General features: G+C 51.7%; 3 protein-coding genes across 5 annotated transcripts in view; 1 reads left to right on the top strand and 2 right to left on the bottom strand.

The window, feature by feature from the left end:
• LOC121307011 (rho guanine nucleotide exchange factor 2-like) overlaps positions 1–3955 on the top strand; it is an 8535-nt gene extending 4580 nt beyond the window's left edge. For both annotated transcript variants that reach the window (XM_041239076.1, XM_041239077.1), the window contains exons 10-20: positions 1–21; positions 300–472; positions 596–663; positions 823–1011; positions 1262–1375; positions 1468–1535; positions 1666–1707; positions 2187–2237; positions 2417–2830; positions 3096–3261; positions 3644–3955. The exon at positions 1–21 is cut by the window's left edge and continues 56 nt beyond it. In XM_041239076.1, coding sequence (XP_041095010.1) covers positions 1–21; positions 300–472; positions 596–663; positions 823–1011; positions 1262–1375; positions 1468–1535; positions 1666–1707; positions 2187–2237; positions 2417–2830; positions 3096–3261; positions 3644–3717 — 1380 coding nt within the window. In that variant the 3' untranslated portion in view covers positions 3718–3955. The remainder of the gene's footprint in view (positions 22–299; positions 473–595; positions 664–822; positions 1012–1261; positions 1376–1467; positions 1536–1665; positions 1708–2186; positions 2238–2416; positions 2831–3095; positions 3262–3643) is intronic.
• A 238-nt stretch (positions 3956–4193) lies between these two features.
• Positions 4194–12981, bottom strand: gba (glucosidase, beta, acid). Of its 2 annotated transcripts, none has more exons than XM_041239079.1 (10): positions 12427–12981; positions 11820–12017; positions 9369–9515; positions 8316–8449; positions 8001–8173; positions 7552–7789; positions 6835–7059; positions 6581–6744; positions 5290–5406; positions 4194–4916 (listed from the first exon to the last, which is right to left on the bottom strand). In XM_041239079.1, the coding sequence occupies exons 1-10, from the start codon at positions 12479–12481 to the stop codon at positions 4811–4813; spliced, it is 1557 nt and encodes a 518-aa protein (XP_041095013.1). In that variant the 5' UTR covers positions 12482–12981; the 3' UTR covers positions 4194–4810. The 2 variants fall into 2 exon arrangements, with proteins under 2 accessions (XP_041095013.1, XP_041095014.1); XM_041239080.1 differs by having other exon boundaries at positions 11820–12014; positions 12427–12976.
• A 1166-nt stretch (positions 12982–14147) lies between these two features.
• On the bottom strand, positions 14148–22280 carry fam189b (family with sequence similarity 189 member B). The gene is made up of 13 exons (XM_041239059.1): positions 19313–22280; positions 19095–19151; positions 18859–18969; positions 18535–18639; positions 18229–18336; positions 17448–17608; positions 17183–17278; positions 17014–17090; positions 16371–16909; positions 16260–16317; positions 16056–16124; positions 14952–15235; positions 14148–14772 (listed from the first exon to the last, which is right to left on the bottom strand). Exons 1-13 carry the CDS (start codon positions 19535–19537, stop codon positions 14581–14583), a joined length of 2082 nt encoding a protein of 693 aa, XP_041094993.1. The 5' UTR covers positions 19538–22280; the 3' UTR covers positions 14148–14580.
• Between the last annotated feature and the right edge of the window lie 220 nt (positions 22281–22500).

Below are 22500 nucleotides of genomic sequence, written 5' to 3' on the forward strand. Positions count from 1 at the left end.
AAATACACCTTCCCCATTCTGGTGAGTCTCTTACTGAGTCTCTGAATAGCACAGCGCAGGGTCAGTGATGCCTCATTTATTACACTGAAACACTGGCCAGGCCTGACCCTGCTGCTGCTGCTTGGGTTATTTATCTGAGATATCGGACAGTGTGAGAGTGTGAGTCTGTGTGAGAGAGAGAGAGAGAGTCTGTGAGAGAGAGGGTGTGTGTGTGTGTGTGTTTGTGGGTGGGTGTGTGCGTGCGTGCGTACATGCATGCGTATACATTTGTATTTGATGTGTTGTTGCTCTGTTTCCAGGACAAGCCCCCTGTGGTTTCTCTGAAGAACCTGATTGTGCGTGACATCGCTAACCAGGAGAGAGGCATGTTCCTGATCTGTGACTCCACCCCCCCGGTGATGTATGAGATCCACGCGGCCTCCCGCGAGGACCGCAACACCTGGATGAAGCTCATCAAGCAGACTGTCAGCAGGTAAGAACCACCGTGCCGTACAAGCCTACTACCACCGTGCTCTGCACACCTGAGACTAGCAGCAAGTAGAGACACTCAGCTGAGCAGCTAACTGACCTCCTCGTTTTCCTCACTCTCTCCCAGCTGTCCTTGTCCGGAGGAGTTTCCTTTGATCGAGACGGAAGACGAGGCTCTGCTGCGCAAACTCAGGGGTGAGGCTGAGTTGGGCTAGGCTGGGCTGGGAGTGTTTGGTCATTTTTCAATCCATAAACTATAAAACTATAAAAGTACAGTACTTGAATAAATTGTATTGCGCTTGTGTAACCCCTCTGCCTGCTCCTCTCCTCTCTCTATCTCTCTTTCTCTCTCAGGCGCTATCCAGCAGAAGGACAGGGAGCTGGTGGAGCTGCTGGAGGAGAGAGTCAGCCTGTTCTCGGAGGTGCTGGAGGTCCAGGCTGGGGAGGGGGTTTCGCTCTGCATCAACACCCGAAACCTATTCCGAGCAGAGACCCCCGAGGCCCCCCGGGGAGAGAAGCTCATCATAGAGGCCATCCGCGAGGGTAAGTACACCAGACCCGTCCGCGAGGGCGAGCACACCTGGGCACAGACACACCGACTCCTAACGGTTACACCTTCATCTTTCTTCCACTCCTTACCCCTGTACCAGTGCCTTTATCAGCGCATTTTAGAAAGCTGTGCTCTCGTATTCTCCTACTCTCTCTCATATATACCACGCCCCTCTCTCACCCCCTCCCCTGCGGGGGACGATGGGGAGCGTTCGGCTTCATATCCAGTTTTGTTTCTTCTCAGTGGAGAGACTGGGAGAGCTGCTGGTGGGAACTGGAGTAGAGCTGACGGTTACTGGAGACCAGAATCACAGCATCCACAGGGGGGAGCCAGAGGGGCAGGCCAGCCTCGCACCCAGTGAGTATCAATCCATCTGTGTGTGTGTCTCTCTCTCTCTCGCTGTCTGTTTTCTTGGTATCTAAATGTTCCTGTTTTATTTTTTTATCTAGATGGAGAGGAAGTGTCAGTCAATGGGACCCACGAATTCTGCAGGACAGACTCGAACCCGGAGCACAGGGTGAGCCACGGCTCTAGCCACTGAGCCACTCAAACCCACGGTTATCCCCTCCGCACTGTTATCCTTTCTTTCACAAGTTCGTATTCATTTTCTTTCCGTTCATATTTCATTTTTTTATTTCCTTGGTCAGGATCGGAATGGAAACCGAATGCAAGAGAATTCCAGCAGTGAGGTAACAAGTCTCTGCCCTGCCTTCACTCCCCGAGTCACTGTGATCAGAGTGTGTGTGTGTGAATTCCAGCAGTGAGGTAACGAGTCTCTGCCCTGCCGTCACTCCCCGAGTCACTGTGATCCGAGTGTGTGTGTGTGTGAATTCCAGCAGTGAGGTAACGAGTCTCTGCCCTGCCTTCACTCCCCGAGTCACTGTGAGCAGTGAGGTAACGAGTCTCTGCCCTGCCTTCACTCCCCGAGTCACTGTGATCCGAGTGTGTGTGTGTGTGAATTCCAGCAGTGAGGTAACGAGTCTCTGCCCTGCCTTCACTCCCCGAGTCACTGTGATCCGAGTGTGTGTGTGTGTGAATTCCAGCAGTGAGGTAACGAGTCTCTGCCCTGCCGTCACTCCCCGAGTCACTGTGATCCGAGTGTGTGTGTGTGTGGACCTGCCTCTCTGTCTCTGCCTGTCTGTATTGAGTCTGTTTGCTTGTTTTGCAGGTGTTGTTTCAGGGGCTGGTGAACCTCAATGTGAAGCTCCACGCACTGCAGGTAGGTACTGATACTCTGTAGAAAACTGAGCTCCACACCCACCTTGGGTTTACACAGCTGAGATTGAATCCTATTATAAAGGGTTAATGATCCTGTCTGTGTGCATCTCTCTTTGTTTCTGTGACTTACCTGTCTGTGTGTGAGTGACTGAGCCTGCTTCTCTCTGACTGTCCCTGCAGGCCGCAGTGTTGCAGCAGGACAGTCTGGTGGAGCTCTGTCTGAGAGGCTGCTCCCTGCCGGGGGGAGTGGCTGGGAGAGAGAAGGGGCGGGACAAGCTGAGCCGCTCCCTATCACGTGACGGGGGTCTCGATGCTGCCCTGGGTGGAGGCACAGAGCTGGTGCTGCTGCAGAGACAGCACTCCCTGATCCAGGAGGAGCTGTCTCGAACCCGGGGCAGCGAAGCCCGGCTGCGGGACAGCGAGAGGGCCAGGGCAGAGAACGAGAGGCAGCTTAGAGAGCTACGGGAGCACAGCGCCGCCCTGCAGGCCAAACTGGACATTCTGCAGGCGCAGGAGGCAGACAAGAGACCCAGGCACAGCCGACAGAACAGCCTGCCCAGCGAGGGAGAGCTGAGGCAGGGCAGAGCGGGGCAGGTACGGCCATAGAGGCACAGTAAGTCGGCCACTAATGAGGGGTAAATCAGCCTGGTGTCGTTTTGGATCCCAGAAACATCTGCTTTCGTTTCCTCACTGAAGTGCTTCTGGCTTGTGTTGGTTTTGTCATGAGAAATGGCAGAATCTCATTTTAAACTACATTGCTAGTTAGTTTATATTGTATGGCAGCTCTCCGCTCCGATCAGTCCTGCCTTGCTGCGATCACTCCAGTTTAACCTGTCCCCTTTCACCTTCGACCTCCCAGGCTGCGCGCAGGGGGAGTGAGGGGGACGACGTCACGGGGGCTCCTCTGCCATCGGACCAGACCGACCAATCACAGCGCGTGCAAGAGGACTGCAGCGACCCCGAAGTGAACTCTGAGGACGAGGAGGAGGCAGACGAGCTCTCCACAGGGTCAAGCAGCCCGAGAGGTATAGTGCTGTAACTTACACTCATTTTATTAACGGCACAAGTTAACCCTGAATGCTGGTGATTCAAATCACATCAGTACAGCTTGTGTTCTGGGTTAAATGCAGTGCTTACTCCAAAATGTAAAATACAATGATATTAAAATACAGAGAGAGAGCGCGGGAGAGTCCAGCAGAGAGAGAGCGCGGGAGAGTCCAGCAGCAGCAGCAGCATTCAGTTCCTCGGCTCCTTCATCAGCAACACGACGCGACTTCAACGGGTTCCACTCTGTCTCAATTTAAAAAAAACAAAAAACCTTTTTCAAGTTTTCTAAACCTGAACAGAAACCTGATTTTAAAAGAATAATAAAAGGCGATGACCTCATTCTTTCTTCACCATTCCCAGAATTCCATGGGATGCACGACATTCCGGAAGAAAGCGAGTGCGGAGCGGAGCAGCGGGAGGCGGGGCCAGACTGAACCAGCGACCCCTGTGAACTCTAAACCCTGACCCTCGAAGAATGCAGTGGAGAAGAGAATGAAACTCAAACCCACGTAGTTCTGAGCAGCCAGCAGAGAACGCAGGCCGACTGGGACGAGATCTCAACACTGGGTTTTAAAGGGGGGGGGGGGGTTATAACTAGACCTGAATTACTAGAAGCAGATCAGATTTGCTATTTAACTAAACTCCACTTTTTATATATATTTATATATATATATATATATATATATATATATATATATATATATATATATATATATATATATATATATAATATATAAAGATATCAGCAAAAACCAATTGCAAAATGACGCTGGGGAAAGAGAGAGCTGGAAATGTTTTCCTGATTTTATCTGTTCTGCCTTGAGCTGTCGTGAAACTGCAAAATTAAATCACATTTCAACCAAATCCATTTTATTAACCTCTGAGGAAAGCAACATCCAACACAGAGGTGTGAGAATGAATTGAGATTTTATTACATGGATTTCACACACTTTGAAATCACTGAGGCAAAACATGCTTCCAACACAAAGGACAGAAAAGCACAGCACTGGTCTAGTGATTAAATAAAACAAAAAGTGAAAATTACAGAGCTGTGAGGGGCTTGCATTTAATCACAGGCTGTTTCAGATTGCACTTCAGCAGAGGCAGTTCAAAATCGCAGCTAGCGCTCCACGGAGAGAGAAGGAGGAGGGCAGCAGAGTCTCCTCTTCTCTACGGTCCAGCTGTGTGGAAGCCAGCCACCTCCATCCTTCTGTAGAATCTGTCCGCCCCCCGCGCCCTGGCATGCACCTCCATTGAAGAGAGTCTGTGATTGCACAGCAGCCTGCGTGTTTAAACATGACCAGCTCCAACTCCATTTAACTGTTCATCTCCAAGATTTCTTTCAAATTGTAGACGCTGATTTTCACAAGGGGTCAATCGCAGCAGTTAAAATGCAGAGTGGTGATGAGACAAGCGCTCCTCTGAAAAGCATGGTAAACTGCCCCCCCTCTCTGGTTGCTATAGTTACTGTTTAAGCGTTTTGCAGCCTGAATTCAGGTAGAAGCGAGACGGAAGACTATCTCGTCCTCACTGCCGTTTCCACAGGAAAGTCTTGATGGAATGAGAGGGAGAGACGCCCTCAATGTAACCCACAGCAGGGTCCCAGATCTCAAAGAGCACAGCCTCCGAGCCCCTGTGAACACAAGCAAATGAGAGCCAAACATTTAGTATATAAAATGAGAAGGGGTTTGCAAATCCTATCTCTACATTAGTGTATTATCATAGCCCCAGTCCTCTCTCACTGGTATATTATCACAGCCCCAATCCCCTCTCATTAGTGTATTATCATAGCCCCAGTCCTCTCTCACTGGTATATTATCACAGCCCCAATCCCCTCTCATTAGTGTATTATCACAGCCCTACCTTGTTATACAAGTCACAAGCTTTCATACAAACACACACATTTTCAAGCTACATTTCATCAGCATGGAAGATTTTGGATGTTTTTGATCACGTTAGCACAGTGGCACTGTTCACACTGTAGGGGGCGCTCTGGTTATGGTTACCTATTGAGCACTATGACCACGCCCTCCCCATCTGGCCTCAGGAACGCCGTGGTCTCCAGTTTGGACTCTGCACTGGGGTCCAGTCCCACGCGCTGGGACCCCTCAGGAAGGAATTTGCTGCAGAAATAAAAGTGATGAGTCTGAAGTGGGCGGGACACTTGAGATTACTGACCTGTGAAGCGTGGCTGAGAATCAGACTGTAGAGAACAGAGTGTGTGTGAGAATCAGACTGTAGAGAACAGAGTGTGTGTGTGAGAATCAGACTGTAGAGAACAGAGTGTGTGTGTGAGAATCGGACTGTAGAGAACAGAGTGTGTGTGTGAGAATCGGACTGTAGAGAACAGAGTGTGTGTGTGAGAATCGGACTGTAGAGAACAGAGTGTGTGTGTGAGAATCGGACTGTAGAGAACAGAGTGTGTGTGTGAGAATCGGACTGTAGAGAACAGAGTGTGTGTGTGTGTGAATCGGACTGTAGAGAACAGAGTGTGTGTGTGAATCAGACTGTAGAGAACAGAGTGTGTGTGTGAGAATCGGACTGTAGAGAACAGAGTGTGTGTGTGAATCGGACTGTAGAGAACAGAGTGTGTGTGTGAGAATCGGACTGTAGAGAACAGAGTGTGTGTGTGTGAATCGGACTGTAGAGAACAGAGTGTGTGTGTGAGAATCGGACTGTAGAGAACAGAGTGTGTGTGTGAGAATCGGACTGTAGAGAACAGAGTGTGTGTGTGTGAATCGGACTGTAGAGAACAGAGTGTGTGTGTGAGAATCGGACTGTAGAGAACAGAGTGTGTGTGTGAGAATCGGACTGTAGAGAACAGAGTGTGTGTGTGAGAATCGGACTGTAGAGAACAGAGTGTGTGTGTGAGAATCAGACTGTAGAGAACAGAGTGTGTGTGTGAGAATCGGACTGTAGAGAACAGAGTGTGTGTGTGAGAATCGGACTGTAGAGAACAGAGTGTGTGTGTGTGAATCGGACTGTAGAGAACAGAGTGTGTGTGTGTGAATCGGACTGTAGAGAACAGAGTGTGTGTGTGAGAATCGGACTGTAGAGAACAGAGTGTGTGTGTGAATCAGACTATAGAGAAAACAAGCATTCACAAACACTAAAAGAAACTTAGCAAGTTCATGAGAAACATTTCAATGAGAAATCTTCAACTTACTAAGTTTCTTTTGCCAATTCAAAATTTAGCACTTTTTCTTTTTTTAAAGATGAAAGCAATAGACGTTGAAACACACACGGACACAGAGACAACCCCCCCCTCCCCACGCAGCTGACATGCTGTTTATGCACCTGAAGTGAGCCAGGCTGTAGAACATGGGCTGCTTGTAGAACTCATCTTTATCCGGGTCCACAATCACCGGGCTGTCCACAAAGTTCTGAACCCAGTTGGGCCCGCCAGAGAGATTCAGAGCCAGGTTCCAGTCAGTCCAGCCCGTCACAAAGTGGTTCAGATCCTGGGGAGGGAGGGAGAGAGAGAGAGATTAGAAGAGAAGCCAGTTTGAATCTCAGCTCCAACACTCACAGGCAGCGTGCCGCTCGCTCACCTCGATGATGTCATGGGCGTAGCGCTCGGCCCGGTCCCAGCTGCCTAGCCGCACCCCCTTCTCCCCGGGGAAGGAGCCTGCGCACGCCTCGCTCGCAAACAGGAAGTAGTCGGGGTACAGGCTGTGCGTGGCCCCCAGAGTGAGTTGCGCGGGGGTTACAGAGTCCAGGTACCAGTGCACTGCGATCCCGTGAACATAGCGAGCAGCGCGGGGGTCACCGAGCACCTGGGAGGGGACAGAACCTTTCAAACTACAGCCATACAAACATTTACATTGAACTGATCTGAGAGGAGAGAGACAGAGCAAACATTTCCATCCCCTGGGACTGAGACCCAACTAAATTATCCATCATATTTATACATAAATATAAAGAGAGATCTTTTACTTATCATAAATCAAAGAAACTACTAAATAATTGCTCATAAAGTCCACCGGAAGCTAGGACAGCAGCCCCGTATTTCGGGCTCGCTCTCTGTTCAGCAGCCCCGTATTTCGGGCTCGCTCTCTGTTCAGCAGCCCCGTATTTCGGGCTCGCTCTCTGTTCAGCAGCCCAGTATTTCGGGCTCGCTCTCTGTTCAGCAGCCCAGTATTTCGGGCTCGCTCTCTGTTCAGCAGCCCAGTATTTCAGGATCGCTCTCTGTTTTTGACAGCGTGTGGAAACACCCGAGCGGAGTGGAGTTGAACATGCTGAGCTGACATCAGCGCGCAGCTCCTCACCACGTGGGCCCAGCGAGGCAGCAGCAGCCTCTGGTCATCCAAGATGATGAGCTGGACGGCGCGGTGCGGGCTGGAGCTCAGAGCCGGCCCCAGGTCCAGGGCGATGAAGTCACGCTGGCGCTCCGCGGTGAAGCCCAGGCACTGGAAGGGGTAATCGGTGATCAACCCGGCCGAGGGCTCGTTCTGAGCAGTCACTGCCCAGAACGAGAGGTTATAGCGGGCATACTCGCCCAGGAACCTGGGAGCAGAGACACACAGACCTCTATAAATGCCTGCCCTCACATTTTAAAATATATCTCAAGCATAAAATTAATATTTTGTGCTTGTGTGTGTCTCTCTGTATCTGTCTGTCTGTACCTGATGCAGTACCGCGCCAGGCTTTGTGCTACAGATTCCTGTCTCTCTCGCTCTGTATGAGTGTGTCTGTGTGTGTGTGTCTGTGTCTGTACCTGATGTAGTACTGTGCCCAGGCTTTGTGATACTCGTTCCCCGGCTCCCCCTGAAGGCTCCCCTTGCCGATCAGCGCGTCGTTGGTCTTCATCCAGGAGGGGGCGCTCCAGGGGCTGGCGAAGAGAGAGAGGGGGCGAGGCGAGAGACCCTGGGCTCGCAGGAGCAGAGGGATCTGAGAGAGAGAGAGAGAGAGAGAGAGAGAGAGAGAGAGAGGCTGCATTGGTACAGTACTGGAAACCGCAAGCGGTTTAGTGATTACAAACCTAATTGGATTTGGGCTAAAGATAGCCTCACTCCCAGGCCTGACCGCTCACCTTCATCTTGGTGTCCTCTTCCGCCAGGCTGAAGTTCTTGAGCTCGAAGTCTCCGGGCGTGTCTGCGTAGGTGTAAACACGAGTGGAGAAATCACAGCTCGCCATGGGAACACGAACCACAGTGTACTGAATACCTGAGAACAGAGAGAGGCAGCGAGAGACACACTGAAACACACCCCCCTGAACCACAGTGTACTGAATACCTGAGAACAGAGAGAGGCAGCGAGAGACACACTGAAACACACCCCCCTGAACCACAGTGTACTGAATACCTGAGAACAGAGAGAGGCAGCGAGAGACACACTGAAACACACCCCCCTGAACCACAGTGTACTGAATACCTGAGAACAGAGAGAGGCAGCGAGAGACACACTGAAACACACCCCCCTGAACCACAGTGTACTGAATACCTGAGAACAGAGAGAGGCAGCGAGAGACACACTGAAACACACCCCCCTGAACCACAGTGTACTGAATACCTGAGAACAGAGAGAGGCAGCGAGAGACACACTGAAACACACCCCCCTGAACCACAGTGTACTGAATACCTGAGAACAGAGAGAGGCAGCGAGAGACACACTGAAACACACCCCCCTGAACCACAGTGTACTGAATACCTGAGAACAGAGAGAGGCAGCGAGAGACACACTGAAACACCCCCCCCTGAACCACAGTGTACTCAATACCTGAGAACAGAGAGAGGCAGCGAGAGACACACTGAAACACACCCCCCTGAACCACAGTGTACTGAATACCTGAGAACAGAGAGAGGCAGCGAGAGACACACTGAAACACACCCCCCTGAACCACAGTGTACTCAATACCTGAGAACAGAGAGAGGCAGCAAGAGACACACTGAAACACACACACTGAAACATAATGATACACACTGAATTTTAGAACAAATAAAATCCCGCTTCCTGTTCAGTGCAGATGTCAGGGAGTTGTCTTGATGCAGTCTGCTGAACACCAAACTGTCTAAACACGATGCAAGAAAATCTTTTCATGAGGTCACTGTTCACACTCCCCTCCTTGAGCCCAGGCGAGACTCACCCTGCTCAGAGAAGTACGCCCCCAGCAGGTTGTCCTGCGTACTGACAGACAGGGACAAGATGTTTATTGCAGCTGCATCGGTCATCGCGCCCCCAAACCCCTTAATGCGCTGGTGCCGCTTCGCAGTGTTGAAACCGAGCTTGAGAACTGAGGAGGAGAACACAGAACACAGGGTAACCAGCCAGGATCCAACACACACACACACACACACACACACACAGAACACAGGGTAACCAGCCAGGATCCAACACACACACACACACAGCGAGACACACACACACCACACACACACCACACACACACACCACACACACACACACACACTGACACACACACACACACACACACACACACACACACACAAACACACCCCCCACAACCACAACACACACACACACACACACACACACACAGAACACAGGGTAACCAGCCAGACACACACACACACACACAGAACACAGGGTAACCAGCCAGGATCCAACACACACACACACACACACAGAACACAGGGTAACCAGCCAGAACCACACACACACACACACACACACAGAACACAGCCAGGATCCAGGACACACACACACACACACACACAGGGTAACCAGCCAGGATCCAACACACACACACACACACACACAGGGTAACCAGCCACATCCAACACACACACACACACACACACAAACATCACACACAGGATCCAACACACACACACACACACCACACACCCAGGCTAACCAGCCAGGATCAACACACACACACACACCACACACAGAACACAGGGTAACCAGCCAGGATCCAACACACACACACACACACACACAGAACACAGGGTAACCAGCCAGGATCCAACACACACACACACACAGAACACAGGGTAACCAGCCAGGATCCAACACACACACACACACACACACACACAAACACAGGGTAACCAGCCAGGATCCAACACACACACACACACACAACACAGGGTAACCAGCCAGGATCCAGCCAGGATCACACACACACACACACACACACACAGAACACAGGGTAACCAGCCAGGATCCAACACACACACACACACACACACACACACAGGGTAACCAGCCAGGATCCAACACACACACACACACACAACACAGGGTAACCAGCCAGGATCCAACACACACACACACACACAGAACACAGGGTAACCAGCCAGGATCCAACACACACACACAGAACACAGGGTAACCAGCCAGGATCCAACACACACACACACACACAACACAGGGTAACCAGCCAGGATCCAACACACACACACACACAGAACACAGGGTAACCAGCCAGGATCCAACACACACACACACACAGAACACAGGGTAACCAGCCAGGATCCAACACACACACACACACACACACACACAGGGTAACCAGCCAGGATCCAACACACACACACAGAACACAGGGTAACCAGCCAGGATCCAACACACACACACACACACACACAGGGTAACCAGCCAGGATCCAACACACACACACACACACACACACACACAGGGTAACCGAACCACAGGGTAACCAGCCAGGATCCAACACACACACACACCACACGAACACAGGTGCCCAGCCAGGCATCCAACACACACAACACACAAGTGTCCCAACACACCAGGTAACAACACACACAGACACACAGGGTCAACCAGGTTGTGTGTGTGTGGATCCACACACACAGGTCACAGGTTGGCAGAACACAGGGAACAGCCAGGATCCAAACACACACACACACACAGAACACAGGGTAACCAGCCAGGATCCAACCAACACACACACACACACAGAACACAGGGTGTAACAGCCAGGCACCATCCAGGACACCCACACACACACACACAGAACACACACAACACACACACACACACACAGAACACAGGGTAACCAGCCAGGATCCAACACACACACACACACACACACACACAACAACACAGGGTACACCAGGACACACAACACAACCAGCCACACACACACACACACACACACACACCACAGGGACACACACACACACACACACACACACACACACAAGGGTCCATTGGTCACAGGTCCTAGGTTGTGGTGGGTGTGTGTGGTGTACCAGCCATTGGTCCAACACACACTAGGTTGTGTGTGTGTGTGTGTGTGTCTTGTGTCCAGGTTGGTCAACACAGACCACACACACACACACACACAGAACACAGGGTAACCAGCCAGGATCCAACACACACACACACACACACACACACACACCACAGAACACAGGATCCAACACACACACACACACACACACACACACACACAGAACACAGGGTAACCAGCCAGGATCCACACACACACACACACACACACACACAACACAGGGTAACCAGCCAGGATCCAACACACACACACACACACAGAGTTGATAGAGTTAAATCAAGAGATTGAGATTTTACATATTTTAAAGATTCGAACCCTGGTCTTTGCTGGTCTTCTGCACCTCTCCAGTCTGCCTATCCAGTCGAGCCCCTGCCTGGCTGCTCTGGAAGGACACGTAGTGCCCCCTGCTGGGCAGCTCCAGCGGCCCGGGGGAGTCACAGTAGGTGGAGTTACACACACAAACCACAGAGCTGTCCCCAAAACTGCGCGCCACACAGGGTCTGCTGCCACCTGCTGGCAGGAGGGAGGCATGACAAGGGGCGAGATAAAACACTTTCATAAACACATTAAGAAATTACATACAGAGTGTTGCAATGTGAAAAAAGTGACTTGGTTAAGTACTTTGATACAGGCAAATACACACAATGTACTATCAACGCAACAGCATAACTGTGACTTCGATTGAAATTTCATATAGGTGTTCAACAGGATTAAATCAGGCAAAACAGCGGCCCCGTGTGGCTAAAGCGATGTGCTGCTTTGCTTTTGTTTTTTTGTTGCTGGTGTGAAAGAGCTCCTCCTGGCGGTCAAAGCAGTGACACGCACTTTAATTCCTGCACGTCTATAATAATACAGACTTAAAAAAAAAAAAAAAAAAAATATTGTTCAGTACTCGCTCAACAAAACGTGCAGATAAACTCACCCCGCGCCGCAGTGACGACAGCCAGCAGAACGAGAGCGGTCATCGTGGAGTCCATCAGCGCTGTGCAATCCGGCTGCGTGCAGACAGAAGAACCGGCGAGCAGCAAGCACAGCCGGGCTGTATCTTACTAACGCGTTTGATTTAAGGGCCGGGCACACGGCTCAGGAGCAGGAATTACCGACCGAGGGCTTTATAATTGCCGAGGTGTTTGAATAGCATTACCTGAAGCTGAAACAGACGCTTGCTTTTCCAAGACGTGTTCGTTTTCCTTCACTTGCACATCCAGCCTCAGCTTCGTCCGCTTGAATTTCAAGTCACGAGTTTTTTCGTGCAAAAAAACCTAACCTGTAAACGAACTGTGTTTGGATCCCTCTATTTCAAATGAAAAGGTAAATATCGCCTCGGTCCACTTCACTCGCGCTGCAAAACACAACAGCGTCGCTTTTAATTGGAGATCACTACTGCCTGGGCACGATGTCCACTAGCAGCGCACTGCAGTCACAGGACCTTGCCTGCGCGTCAGCACGCACCGTCACCCCCCGCAGTTAAAGGCGCGGCGGAAAAATTCCATGAATTCTCAAACAGCGGCTGGCAGTGTGCGAGAGACGCTGCTTCAGTGTGTTATTAACGTGGTATATTAGTACGATAGGGAAGCATTGTAAAGCACAGAGAGATCTGGTATGGCATAGGGAAGCATTGTAAAGCACAGAGAGGTCTGGTAAAGCATAGGGAAGCATTGTAAAGCACAGAGAGGTCTGGTAAAGCACAGGGAAGCATTGTAAAGCACAGAGAGGTCTGGTAAAGCATAGGGAAGCATTGTAAAGCACAGAGAGGTCTGGTAAAGCATAGGGAAGCATTGTAAAGCACAGAGAGGTCTGGTAAAGCATAGGGAAGCATTGTAAACACAGAGAGGTCTGGTAAAGCATAGGGAAGCATTGGGGGAAACTGCTAAATTATTGTGCAGATTTACTGCAATAAACTTTTAGAAGGGTTGCAATAAAAACCCAAACTGATAACTGCCATGTTAGTAAAGAAAAATTATATTTTATAAAGTGACCGTGTGCGCGCCTGTGTGTGCTCGTGCGCCTGTGTGTGCGCGTGCGCCTGTGTGTGTGTGTGTGCGTGTGTGTGTGTGCAGTGCACTAGTGTATCATCATCATTACACATATGATATTTGGTTTTATTTATTTGAAGAGTTTGAAGTGTATTCCTGAGTTCATACACATCCATCAGGATAGAGAGGCAACTACAGTCTGTTCAATGAGATACAATCCTGCATCCAAAACAGAAACAGTGAACCCCAGAGAATCAGAGAGAGAGAGAGAGAGGGAGTGAGAGAGAGACAGAGAGACAGAGAGTGAGAGGAGAGAGACAGAGAGTGAGAGGAGAAGAGAGAGAATAGAGAGGGGGAGAGGAGGAGAGAGAAGAGAGAGAGGAGAAGAGAGGAGAGAGACAGAGAGAGAGAGAGAGAGAGAGAGAGAGAGAGAGAGAGAGAGAGAGAGAGAGAGAGAGAGAGAGAGAGAGGGAGAGGAGAAGGGAGAGAGAGAGAGAGAGAGAGAGAGAGGAGAGAGAGAGAGAGAGAGAGAGAGAGGAGAGAGAGAGAGGAGAGAGGGAGTGAGAGAGACAGAGAGAGAGGAGAGACAGAGAGAGGGAGAGGGAGAGGAGAGAGAGAGAGAGAGGGGAGAGAGAGAGAGAGAGAGAGAGAGAGAGGGAGAGAGAGAGAGAGAGGGAGAGGAGAAGAGAGGAAGAGGGAGAGAGAGAGAGAGAGAGAGAGAGAGGAGATAATATTGGCTGCAGAGGAGGTTGGAAGCACTCTTTTACACAGTTATAAATACATGGACTAGCCTAGCAGATAACCCTAAAACAAGCAAGCATTGAAAACATGATGAGATTATATTAAAGAAGAGCCGCCCCCTGTTTTAAACACAGTGATAAACTCCTTTTCCTTGAAATATCAAACGCTATGCTGTGCAGTCACTCCAGTGAACAGCATGGCCTCTGGGGCTGGGTCCTGGCTGGGTGACCCGGTATGGAGTTCAGTTCTATGGCTCGGGGCGGTCCAGGTTGAGTCTGGAAAGTCCTGGGGTGGTCTTGCCAGCGCTGGGGGGCTCAGCGAGGTTGAGGGGGATGGATCTGAGGTGCCCCTCCAGGTCCTCACAGCGAGGACTCTTTGTACAGCCCGCTCACACTCTGAGGCCGGTGCTTGGGGCGGCTCTGCTCTAACCTGCCCGGCGACAGCAGCCTCCGCAGCGAGGAAGAGGAGGAGGAGCTCAGGTCTCCGCAGCTCTGCAGGTGCATCCCTTCCTGACGCTGCCCCCTAGTGACCAGCCGGGAGCTCCGGAGGACCTGCAGGCAGGGGGGGAGCGGAGAGAGGGGGCACAGTCACATGCGTCTCAATATTCACACAAGCGCAGGGGCGCCTTCACAAAGCACTGCCCAGCTGAAGACTTCATTTAAACAAGAGAGAAACTCAGTTAACATTGTGCGTACTGCGATCCCGCCCCCTGACCCCCGTGACCTCTCACCTGGTCGACGGGGTTGGCTCCCTCGTGTCTGCGCTTGCTCCCAGCATGCTCCACTCCGGCGGTCAGGTTGCGTTTGGAGCGCTGCAGGAACCGAGACACCAGCCCCCGGGTCACCTTGAGGTCACCGAGAGAGCGAGTCCCCGCCTTCGAGAGGCGGAGCTGAGCCGCGGGGGGGAGGGACTTCAGCGAGGGTGGCTTCCTGCCCTTTCCAGAGCACTTCCTGGAGACCGGGCTGGGAGGAGCCAGGAGAGAATGGGGGAGCAGGCAGGCTTCAGAGCAGGGAGCTGGGGGTAGAGGGGAGGAGGGGAGAGAGGGGGGAGGGGAGGAGAGAAGGGAGAGGGGAGGATAGGATAGGAGAGGAGAGGAGGGGAGGAGAGGACATGGAGAGGGGTATGGAGACGGGAGAGGGAGAAAGAAAGACAGCCCATTATTTTTTAATTGCACAGTGCAGAGAGTTTCAATTCTGATACCAGTGGTGTGTCCCATTCTACCAATTACAGCCTCACCCCATTGCAGTGCTATTGAAGATCATTGGGAAGGGTATAGTGAGCACACTGGGGTCCCATTCTACCAGCCTCACCCCATTGCAGTGCTATTGAAGATCATTGGGAAGGGTATAGTGAGCACACTGGGGTCCCATTCTACCAGCCTCACCCCATTGCAGTGCTATTGAAGATCATTGGGAAGGGTATAGTGAGCACACTGGGGTCCCATTCTACCCAGCCTCACCCCATTGCAGTGCTATTGAAGATCATTGGGAAGGGTATAGTGAGCACACTGGGGTCCCATTCTACCAGCCTCACCCCATTGCAGTGCTATTGAAGATCATTGGGAAGGGTATAGTGAGCACACTGGGGTCCCATTCTACCAGCCTCACCCCATTGCAGTGCTATTGAAGATCATTGGGAAGGGTATAGTGAGCACACTGGGGTCCCATTCTACCAGCCTCACCCCATTGCAGTGCTATTGAAGATCATTGGGAAGGGTATAGTGAGCACACTGGGGTCCCATTCTACCAGCCTCACCCCATTGCAGCTGCCCTATGCTTGTACTGCCATTTCCCCTCAGACAGTTCAGGATGGCTGCCTGCACTTTGTGCTTCACCTGAGTCAGTAGAGGTCTGTGAGGCTTCATCACTGAGTCCCTTACTGCCACGGGAGCCACTGAAATGCCCTGTGAACGAGGAGAGAGAGAGAGAGAGAGAGAGACAGACAGGGAGAGAGACGGACAGGGAGAGAGAGAGAGAGACGTGTTAACCTCTCTTGTGAAACGCATCACCGCCTTGCGCAAGACGCTCTGATCACTCACCGGTGTCACTGGAGCTGCTGAGCCCGGGGTCGCTGTGTGACCTCATGAGGGGGTGGGCCTGTCCCGCAACCTTGACTCTCTCTCTCACTCAACATTGGAGAGAGCCCTTGCGGCGGACCGGAAGCCGTCTGGGCAGACGGGCTGAAACTGCCCGTGACAGCGCTGGCCCGGGGTCGCTGACTGTGTGGGAACATGACTCGGGGTGGGGGGGACAAGGACACCCCCGTTCGGAACGCCGGGGGTGGGGGGCCGGCTCTGGTCGCTGTGGCGACGCTGCTGCTGCTGGGACCCCTGGGAGCCGAGGGAGGAGCCTTTGGAAATGCGGTGGGCCGGGGTGCAGGGCCGCACCTGTATCTCCGGCACCCCCCCGCCATCGCCCCCTAGCTGCTCCAGGCGGGTGCAGCTGCTGGCGGACTGCGTGCTGAAAAGGGGGGGCGGGGGAGGAGTGGATGAGCAGGAGCTGGATCTCTCTCCCCGGTAACAGCGGCCAGCCAGGCTGGAGCCAGGCTGGGGCTCCGGTCTGTACATGGAACGCAGGGACCCCCCCACGCCCACCCCCACGCCCAGCAGACAGGAGTCCTCTGAGGGGGAGCTGTCATCCGGGATGTCCATGATCTCAGACATCAGGAGGGAGCCGCTGTCCATCGAGACTGGAGAGGGGCAGAGGGACAGGCAGAGAGCGCATTATCAGAGACCTAACTGCAGGGTTTTTAAATGAATCTAATTGAAATGCTGCTCCCTCCTCCCCTCCTACCTTCTCCACTGAACACCGTGGAGGTGACCCTCTCACAGGACAGCTCGTTTATGCAGGCTTCGAACACGGTGGCCTGGGGACCAGCAGGACATGTGAGTTACTGTGAACCAAGCAGAGACCCCCCCCCCCCCCCTCACCCTACCCCTACCCCTTACCCCTCTCCGGCTGCCTGCCGGCTCTCTGTCCCATCACAGCCTCGTAGGGAGGAGGGCAGTCTGTGGGGTAGAGAGGGACCGGACTCTCCATCGATCCATTATAGGTGATACTGCAGAGAAGCCGAGAGCAGAGCCACATTTACACTGAGGAGCAGGGCGAGAGTGTGTGTGTGTGTGTGAGTGAGTTTGTCAGTGTGTCAGTGTCAGTGTGTGTGTCTCTGTCTCTCAGTGTGTCTCTCTGTCTCTGAGTGTCTCTCTGTCTGTCTCTCAGGTAGGTACCTCTGTGCGTCGGTCTCAGAGCTGCAGGTGTACTCGGGAGGGTAGTAGGGGGGGGGGGGCACTGGTGGGACGAATTCCTCGAAGTCCATCATGTTGGTCAGAAAGGCGTCCTGCGGAGTGGTGCATTCTGGGTTGACCGAGCGTGAGCGGTGAGGCACCATCTAAACAGGAAACAGGAAACAGGAAAATGGAAAATCAGGAACAGCGATCTCCACACAGACTGACCGCGCAGCTATCTCCACGCAGACTGACCGTGCAGCGATCTCCACGCAGACTGACCACGCAGCGATCTCCACGCAGACTGACCGCGCAGTGATCTCCACACAGACTGACTGCGCAGCTATCTCCACGCAGACTGACCGTGCAGCGATCTCCAGGCAGACTGACCGTGCAGCGATCTCCACGCAGACTGACTGTGCAGCGATCTCCATGCAGACTGACCGCGCAGCGATCTCCACGCAGACTGACCGCGCAGACTGACCGTGCAGCGATCTCCACACAGACTGACCGTGCAGCGATCTCCATGCAGACTGACCGTGCAGCGATCTCCATGCAGACTGACCGCGCAGTGATCTCCATGCAGACTGACCGTGCAGCGATCTCCACACAGACTGACCGTGCAGCGATCTCCATGCAGACTGACCGCGCAGTGATCTCCATGCAGACTGACCGTGCAGACTGACCGTGCAGCGATCTCCACACAGACTGACTGTGGTTAAACTTTTATAATGGAGACTGCAAGAGAGGAGCAAGCAGGATGCATCCCATGGGAAACACTCACAATGTGAAGCAGGTCCAGAGAGAAGATGTGAATGCAGCAGATCACTGTGGAGAGGCTGCAGATAACAGTGGAGAGGATACTGAGACCACAGGCACTGAACAGCAGGTCCTGCAGGGGAGAGAGATATCACTGTACACAGGGAGAGAGATATCACTGTACACAGGGAGACACTGGAGAGGATACTGGGGGTACAGGGTCCGGGTCCAGCTTTATAGGGGTTCAGTTCTATAGGGGTGTAGTTATATATGGTCCGGTTCTATAAGGTCCAGTTCTACAGGGCCCAGTACTTTAGGGGTTCTCCCTCACCTTGAGTGCCATGCGCACGGTGAAGCAGTCCTTGTAGTGGTAGAGCTTGAGAGTGTCTCCGATTCCACAGACACACATCCTCCCAGTCGAGGCAGGCTGGAGATCCTGAACACAGAGACACCAGAGTGAGAGAGGCACACAGCACAGAGACACCACCTCTTTCTCTATCTCTGTATATGCATACACTGTACATTCAAGACTGTAAAGGGAGACACACAGACATACTCTCGCCTATGCTGAATATCTCTGTCACCATATGATGGCAATGCTGGCAGTTCTCTAAGTGAGTTTTCTCAGTGAAATCTCGGGGTCGTTTCCACACACCATGTTACACTTTTCCATGGACTTGACGAACTGAGCGTTCTGACAAGACAGGATGGAACCGGCCAGACTGAGGATCACACACACAGCCGAGAGCAGCATGAACAGCGACACCTGCAGGACGGGAAGAAGGGGAGCAGCGACACGTCGTTACATTTACAAGCCCGTTGGAAGGGCTGGATTTATATTTGAGTAGACCACGCCCCCGACCCCTCCCCCTTCCGTGATGTCACACTCACCACGAGCGTTAGTGGCCGTCTCCACGAGACCACGCCCACCAGCCCCGACACCACCACCTGAGGAGTGAGATGAGAAGGAGTGAGGAAAGAAGAAAGGAGCAAGAGAGGAGAAGGAGAGGGAGAGGGAAATGAGAGGGAGTAGAAGAAGAGCCCCCACGCTGCCCCTTGAGGACGGGGAGAGCGTGGAGCGAGAGAGGGGGCGGGGCCCGGGTACTCACGAAGAAGCCGGCCCAGAAGGGGCAGGCGTGGCGGACCTTGGGGGAGGAGGTGAAGGCCACGGCCACGAAGCTGACCGCCACGATCATGGAGCCCAGACCCATCTGCACCACACCCAGCGCCAGGAGCAGCTGGGTGCGAGCTCGCTGAGCCCCGAGCTGGGAAACACTGCGGGAGAGAGAGAGCCCGGGGCTCAGAGAGTGAGGGGAGAGAGAGGGGGAGGGCATGACAGGGCACAGGGAGAGGGTGGGGGGGATCCAGGAAGAGAGCGGCGCCGGGGAGCCGGGTCCAGACACTTCACACAGTCTCGGGTTTCAAAGGGGAGGTCCAAAAGCCTTCAGGACTGCTGTTCAAACCTTTTTTTTTTTTTTTTAAGGGAGACAAAAATCAGCTGGAAACGTCCAAGAGTGAAATTTGTGAACAGTCTTTACAGTTCTGTCGGTAACGGCCACATTAACCTTTCAGGGTCACAGAAGCAAGTCCAGTCCTTCAGAACCCAGCTCCAGAAATCACAGCGTTTCAGTCCAGAGCTTTCCAGTCTGGTTCAGAGTTCGGATTCTCAGAACCAAACTCAAAAATCGTTCAGAAGCAGGTCCAAGCCCGGATCCCAGAGCCAGGAGAACTCATCCAGAACCTCCAGAAGTCCGATTCATCAGAACACGGTCAAGTCTGAACATTCCAGAACCAAGCCAAACTTTTTTTTTTTTTTAAAAAGGGGTCTGTCTGGTATCATCAGAACCCGGTCAGAACTCAATGAGAATCTTCAGGATCATTTTCAAACCGGTAACAGAAAAAAAGCTTTCTAGATTTAGCGCAACGGTTTTGAATTTGAAAGGGGAGAGGGGTGTTGCTCTTGGGAATTCAGAATGATAATTACACTGCTGAACCAGCTTTTACAAAAGCACCCGTTCGTGAAGCGCAACGCGACGCTGCTTTGCGAGTGTGTGTGAGTGAAAACACCCACTTTCAGGACCCGTGTCTCTGCCTCGGCGTTATTTATAGAGCCTGTCCGTGTCTCCCGAGTCTGCACGGTGACGCGGCGTGCTGAGCTGCAGGGTTCACGGTTTGCACCAGCGCACGCTGTAAAAGCGAATTGAAATAGCCAATAACCACTCGGGTTAAAACAAACAGTGTTAAATGTTTATATTTTGTAGCACTTTTTTATTTTATAAAACCATTGTGTTGCCATGCAAAACTTCCCGAATCACTATATACTGCAGAAAACGTTTCGTGTGAAATAGTGTATCGCGATTAATAATAATAATAATAATAATAATAATTCTGTACAGAATGCACAGCTCCGTGCAGGCGCCTCACACCACGCGGCGGGTCGCGGCAGGGTTACATTGATAAAGCTGATAAGTTGCGCCTCTCTGTCATTCAGCCGGGCTTGCAAAACAGCCAGCGAGATTTGCGTCAGGAGATCGAACCAAAAGTGTAGAAAGAGTGTTTAATTTATAAATTAATAAATCCACGTGGATCGGAATCCCACTCTCTGCTGTTAGGACCCAGCTAGTCAACGCTTTCTCAATCAACCGGCTATTTCCACCCGACCCCTAATTTTCACACTATGGACTCGAATGCAATAAGGCTGGTAATTTAAAAATGCCGGATATTATTGATCGTGCAGATATCCGATCCGAACCCAGCTTCAGAGGTCATTACAGTCAAATATCCAGTTACAACACAACAAATAATAATAATAATAATACTAATAATAACAATAATAATAATAATAAATAATAATAATAATAATAATAATAATAATAAATTGTCTACTCTTCTTGTATTATTCGCTATATCCTCCTGCTTTACCCAGATAAAAATGAAAGAGTTTTTTTGTTGTTTTTTTTAATTGTCTTCAAGCACGGTACACAGTTAAGTTGCAATTGTGTAAAATCCGACTTTTCTCAAGCTGGGCGGCTCTGTGTTCCTCTCTGGGTTTATTTTACTGGTTAATTCCAATGACTGTTAATAACCATCATAGCAATCAGATCACGAATAATAATAATACAGTTATCGAGAGAGAGAGAAGAGAAAACAGACACACGAATCGGCTCTGTCAGCTATGCCTGCTCTATAGAAAGCCTTGTTTCAAATGACTGAGACGCTGCAATACGCTGTTATTGACGTCACGCCTGCATTCGCAATCCCGGGTCCAACCCGAGCAGCGCAGAACGAGCTGCGAGAAAACACGGGAGATCAACGGGCCCGTGAAAACGCGCCGGGCGGGACATGAGCACAAACACAGAAACAAGCATTTCACAGAAGTGCAAACGCAGCACAATATATACCGGGCTTCAACACAGCAGCAGCATCCAGAAAAAAAAATCCACTTTCTATTTTATCATTATTATTATTATTATTATTATTATTATTATTATTATTATTATTCCTCTCTGAGTTTTATTAGACTGTCCCGCAGGAGCACCAATATCACCCCATGAGCATCGTGCCTTATAATCACCCGGGACAGACACCTGAGATGATCCGCAAATAACTGAGATGAAAAACACTCTCTCTCTTCACGAAGCGAGGCGGCCAGGCTGCCTGCCGGGTCTTGGCTTCAGGTTCGGTTCCGTGCTTCTCTCCTCCTCCGCCGAACACGTGAAGACGAGGCTAATTCTGCAGAACCCAAACATAAATAAATAAGAGGCTCAGATCCCAATGATAAGTTTGTATTCCGTTCTCGGTTTCCTTCGCATGGCCGTGTGACCCCCCCCTCAGATTCTGACACACTTCCGACTCCCCGGCACTTTCACGTCATCGATTCGGGATAGTATAATATCCCTGAGACCGGGCGAGAGATTAAAACAACTGCGATAGCGCTGTGACTTCAACATTACATCACTAGATCATGACATCATTATCAAAGGAGTCGCCGCCCCAGCCCAGCACCCCGCAGCGCAGGAGGCAGAGCTCCGTGTCACTCAAGCAGCACGAACCCTCCGAAGCGACGTGAAGGAGGACAGCCGCTTACAAAAACAGCACCTACAGCCCAGCCTGCTGCAGAGCTCCGGGGGGGGGCGGGGGGGGTCCCGCTGTGTAAGAGAGTCCCAATGCACGCTCGACACAGCGCCGCTGTCACAGTTCACTCCGCACAGCACCGTCCCGTCCCTGTCGTGCAGAAGCGTGCATTACAGCCGCAGGGGTGCGTTCAGTGCGCCTGCACCCCGATCTGCACGGCTGG

The sequence above is a fragment of the Polyodon spathula genome, chromosome 51 (assembly GCF_017654505.1).
Source record: "Polyodon spathula isolate WHYD16114869_AA chromosome 51, ASM1765450v1, whole genome shotgun sequence".
NCBI classification, from domain to species: Eukaryota; Metazoa; Chordata; class Actinopteri; order Acipenseriformes; family Polyodontidae; genus Polyodon; species Polyodon spathula.

Coding starts and splice junctions, on each gene's coding strand:
- gba (XM_041239079.1), bottom strand. CDS start 12,481: ATGGACTCCACGATGACCGCTCTCGTTCTGCTGGCTGTCGTCACTGCG. Junction 9,516..11,819: donor GAAGACCAGCAAAGACCAGG/GTTCGAATCTTT, acceptor TCTCCTCCTCAG/TTCTCAAGCTCGGTTTCAAC. Junction 7,790..8,000: donor TGGGCACAGTACTACATCAG/GTACAGACACAG, acceptor CTCTGCTCCCAG/GTTCCTGGGCGAGTATGCCC.
- fam189b (XM_041239059.1), bottom strand. CDS start 19,537: ATGCCCTCCCCCTCTCTCTCCCCTCACTCTCTGAGCCCCGGGCTCTCT. Junction 19,152..19,312: donor CCTTCTGGGCCGGCTTCTTC/GTGAGTACCCGG, acceptor CTCACTCCTCAG/GTGGTGGTGTCGGGGCTGGT. Junction 16,125..16,259: donor CAGCAGCTCCAGTGACACCG/GTGAGTGATCAG, acceptor CCTCGTTCACAG/GGCATTTCAGTGGCTCCCGT.